General features: G+C 40.9%; 1 protein-coding gene across 1 annotated transcript in view; it reads left to right on the top strand.

Moving 5' to 3' along the window:
- The first annotated feature begins 1,987 nt into the window (after positions 1-1,987).
- The window catches only part of fam219ab (family with sequence similarity 219 member Ab), a 41,493-nt gene continuing 39,005 nt past the window's right edge, over positions 1,988-4,475 (top strand). The window contains exon 1 of the mRNA XM_034170016.1: positions 1,988-2,248. Within this exon, the coding sequence (XP_034025907.1) occupies positions 2,183-2,248 (66 nt within the window). The 5' untranslated portion in view covers positions 1,988-2,182. The remainder of the gene's footprint in view (positions 2,249-4,475) is intronic.

The raw sequence follows: 4,475 nt of genomic DNA, 5'->3' as shown, positions 1-4,475 counted from the left end.
GCGGCCTCAGCTTTACCTAAATTCTGGGTCTTTTAGTGACGCTTAGGGCTAGTGGCCGGCGATCACCTTCGTATTTCTTCTGTTTTTCTTGTTGTTTAATGCTGGGAAATTATACAGTATTTCTTGTCTTTCTGATGCCTGATTCTGTTTTTTCTCTCTATTTAAGGTGCAGCTCCATCCAGAGATGGGAGTTGTATTTGTGCTGGCGCCCCTCCTGTCCTGTGCACCAACAGCATTTGCTGTATATTCATTTTGTGAATTGTTCTATAATTTATGTCTGTAGCATGGCTCAAGCAGAGGGTCACCCCTTTCAGTCTGGTCTGCTTGAGGTTTCTTCCTCAGAGGGAGTTTTTCCTTACCACTGTTGCTCTGGGGGTGAGCAAGGTTAGACCTTACGTATGTGAAGCACCTTGAGGCAACTCTGTTGTGATTTGGTGCTATATAAATGAAAATAAATTGATAATTGAAAACTGATAGGTTTAATCAGCATTTGTCATTTGAGGAAGAAAATGTTGAAAAATGCATCCCGCTATGTAAAAAGAAAATAAAATAGTACATGATTTACTCAGTCACTCATCTTCAACTCCATTTAAGGGTTGCGGGGCGCTGGAGCCTACCCAAGCAGGCATAGAGTGTGAGGCAGGGTACACACTGCCAAACAAACACATTCACAACCACATGCACACCTGTGGACAAGGTTTCCAATCCACCTAACCTGCATGACTTTGGATGTGGGAGGAAGCCAGAGCACCCGGAAAGAACCCATGCAATTACACGGGGAGAACATGCAAACTCCACACAGAAAGGCCACAGGTGGGAATCAAACCCATGACCTTCTTGCTGTGATGCAACAGTGCTAACCACTAAATCACCGTGCTGCCCCCTTGTGATTTAGATTTTGCAAACTATTGTTTGATATGCAAGTTGTCTCAAAAGAGGTGCAATAAATAAATTTGTTGCCATCTGAAAAGAATATTATGGAAACATTTCAGTATTTCAGAGCATCAGCATTTTATTGTAGACTCAGATGTTTTTTTTTTTGTTTGTTTGTTTGTTTGTTTTTTGCTGCAGGCTGTAATTTTTTATTTTATTTGATTTATTTGGCATTTCAGCCATAAAAGTGTACAACATTGTTGATTAAAAATAATAAAATAGCGACACATGACAAAAAAGAGTTTAACACAAGGAATACAAGAGTTCTTTACATTGTGGTCTTCAAAATGATGTATTTATTTAATTAATTAAATTAATTAAATACTAAAGCATATAAGATATTAAAACTATAAAAGTAACACAACTAAGAGAATAAACATGTTAAATATCAAAAACACATTTGTTTCAGACACCACCAGATAATTGTTGTTTATCTTTTTTAAAATGTTGAAGTTGGTATATTATTGCCCCTTTAAGTCCACAGTTCGACTGTTCCTCTTTTTTTTTTTCTTTTTGCATGACTACCATGATTTAGAATGAATAAAGACTGATTGACTCTGGTGTAACGAAGATGCCTATATTATTCAAATAAAATAAATTCAAATTCTTAAAACATTTTATTTTAACATGTAATGAGTCCAGAATATGTGCAGGGGTGGCCAAATGGTTAATGCGCTTGGTTTCAGTTCAGAAGGTTCTGGGTTCAAATCCCACCCCTGCCACATTTCACCATATGGAGTTGCATCAGGAAGGGCATCCGGCGTAAAACCTGTGCCAATTAAACATGCAGATCCACCTTGGATTTGCTGTGGCGACCCCAAGTGCAAACAAGGGAGCAGCTGAAGGGAGTTACTCATGAGTTCAGAATATATCAAATTTTAATTAAGATCACTGACATAAAAAAAAAAATCTTGTTTCCCCTTTTGTCCAAGCTTTTCTAATTTGTTTGGGGTGCACTTGAACGACACTAAATGCAGCGAACGTCTCTGTTTGAGGGGCCCCTACTGGGTCCACGGACCACACGTTGATGCTCCCCTATCCGGAAGTGGGTGGTGGAGTTACCGTCATCCCACCGCTGGCGTCGACGCCGTGTCTGCTGGGATGAAGCTCGACGGAGAACCGCAGAGATCCTCACAAATCTGAGACGCCAAAACCTGCCAGGATCACCGAAAAGAGCCGTTAGTGACAAAACTGAGCGGTGCTGAGCAGGAGTCCGGAGGAGAAGGAGGAGAGGAGGAGAGGAGCCAAAATGATGGAAGAAATCGACAGATTTCAGGTGCCGAGCGCCGCGCAGGACGCGGAGATGCAGCCGCTGGTGAGTCACATTTTGGACACTCAGCTGCTGTTTAGGTTTGATTTCAACGGGACAATCCGTGTTCGTGCGCGATGACGAGGTCCGACGTGCACGCAGATCCTTTCCGATCCGTCACCAGCCGGACGCGCCGTTCTGATGTCCGACAGACTGCTGTGAAAATGTGTGTTTTTTTATGAATGTATTGTATTGACTGGTTGGCGGTGGCTTGGTTTGTGCGCTTCGCTGCGCACGGAGCAGCATCCTGTCTGCTTCATCCTCAGCATCTCTGCAGCAGGTCCGAACCGAGAACACATATCCGCGCGTCCACGCCGTCAAAACACGCCTAATCTTCAGTGCGGGTGTTAATTGTGTGGCCCGCGGCCTGTAGCGGGGCCCAGGGATATTGCGGCCTGGCTGACCAGCGGAGAGCCCGACGGGAGCCACAGCAAGACCCCGGACCACACGTTGAGCTTCTCATGGAGGGAGGTTCCCAGAGGCGGATCCAGGGGGGAAGAGACTTCAGGCTGAACCCCCCACTTCAGAAATACTCCACACAATGATGGTGTAAACAAGGCTTTTTCAAACTGATTCATTTTTTTTTTCAAATGAAAGTAAAGCATAAATGAAGCAGTTGTATCAGAAAATAATTGAATTTCTAAATGGCTGAATCACCATATCAATTATTTAAACCGCTGATTAATTTGAAATGTGTACTTCATGATGTGATTCATTTTTGGAATACTCAAACAGTAGCTAAATAAAACAATTACTTAAGAAAACGACTTAGTGTTTCAAATGAAACATCTATGGCTCATCAGTCTCCATTTCCAAATGTTGATGTACGAAGTGAACCAATGGCTTCAGACAACACTTCATTGTTTACTAATACTTATTAACTTGAAACAGTGAATCAAGCCAACCCAGTCTCATGGCAGTTCATGATGCCATTACGAAAAGTACATTAATCCATTGGTTTGTGACGGGGGCACAAAAATGGGGCGCTTTTCGTGACGGGGGCATAAATGTATTTTGTGATGAGGGCACGAAATGTGTGGTGATGGGGGGGGGTGGTCTGGGGAGGTTTTGGTTAGGGTTAGGAGAGGGTAGACACTTACATTATGGTTAGAGTTAGGAGAAGGGGTAGAATTGTAAATAGCAAAATAAAAAAAAAACATGTTACAAAAATGGGGTGCTTTTTGTGTTGAGGGGGGGGGGGGGGTGATATAAAAAAGCATGAGACTGGGCTGATCAAGCTCCAGAAAATGATTGTTGCAAAATACTTGAAACAATGATGAATTACTTCACTACCACTGCAAAAACTTTTAAATATGATGGGAGAGGAAAGAGTGAAACCAGAAAAATGACCAATCACAGCTATTTTGGTGTCTCTGATTTTGTCAAGTAGTTTAAATTTTTTGGGAGGTGCACATCAGGCTATGGAGAGGGGCTCTGAGAGGGTACGCAGTGACGCAGAGGGCTCTGCGGAGCTGTGGAGACGGGGAAGTATAAATCGGACTTAACCAGCTCAGCCCACACTAAGTGAACAATTGCTTCAGAAAATCATTCACCGTTTCAAAGAGGCAGAAACAATAAATGACCCAACTGTGACAAGAGGCAATTTAGTGTTTTGAAATGTTTGCTTTGTGACAGGATTCACTTTTGAAACAATAGTAACAGTAAATAAAACAATTAAGTCAGAAAATGATTCACTTTTACAAACATTATTGATTCACAGTGCTTGAAACACTCAGTGACACAATTGTGTCATAAACTGAAACACACAATGTAAAGCAGATAAATTATTTTAGAAAACTATTAATTGATTTGAAACTTTGAAGCAATAAATAAACCAGTTGAGTCAAGAAATGGATTCACTGATTCTAAAAATGGGAATTTTTAAACAATTCACTTGCTTCACAAAAGTTTTTAAATGCTAAAAGAAGCAGCTACAGAAATTGCTTCAGGAAATGTTTCAGTACGTGAAAATGGTCCATTCACTAAATTAACCAATTGCTTCAGTCAATGGTTGATTGTTTTGAAATGAGCAGTAAATGATTCACTTTGGAACTGATCAGAACAGTAAATGAAACATTTCATTTGGAAAATGATTCAGTTTTTCATGCATAATAATACTTGAAACTCTAAATGAAACACATTTAGCCACACCATTGGACAAAATGCTAGCTAAATTTTGTTGATTTGGATTTTACTAGAATGGTCATGGTCAGCCTTGAATCACAGATATTCT

Source organism: Thalassophryne amazonica, chromosome 5 (genome assembly GCF_902500255.1).
Source record: "Thalassophryne amazonica chromosome 5, fThaAma1.1, whole genome shotgun sequence".
Lineage (NCBI taxonomy): Eukaryota > Metazoa > Chordata > Actinopteri > Batrachoidiformes > Batrachoididae > Thalassophryne > Thalassophryne amazonica.
The sequence above is the reverse complement of the archived record's forward strand: the minus strand, read 5'-3'. Positions and strand labels throughout refer to the sequence as shown.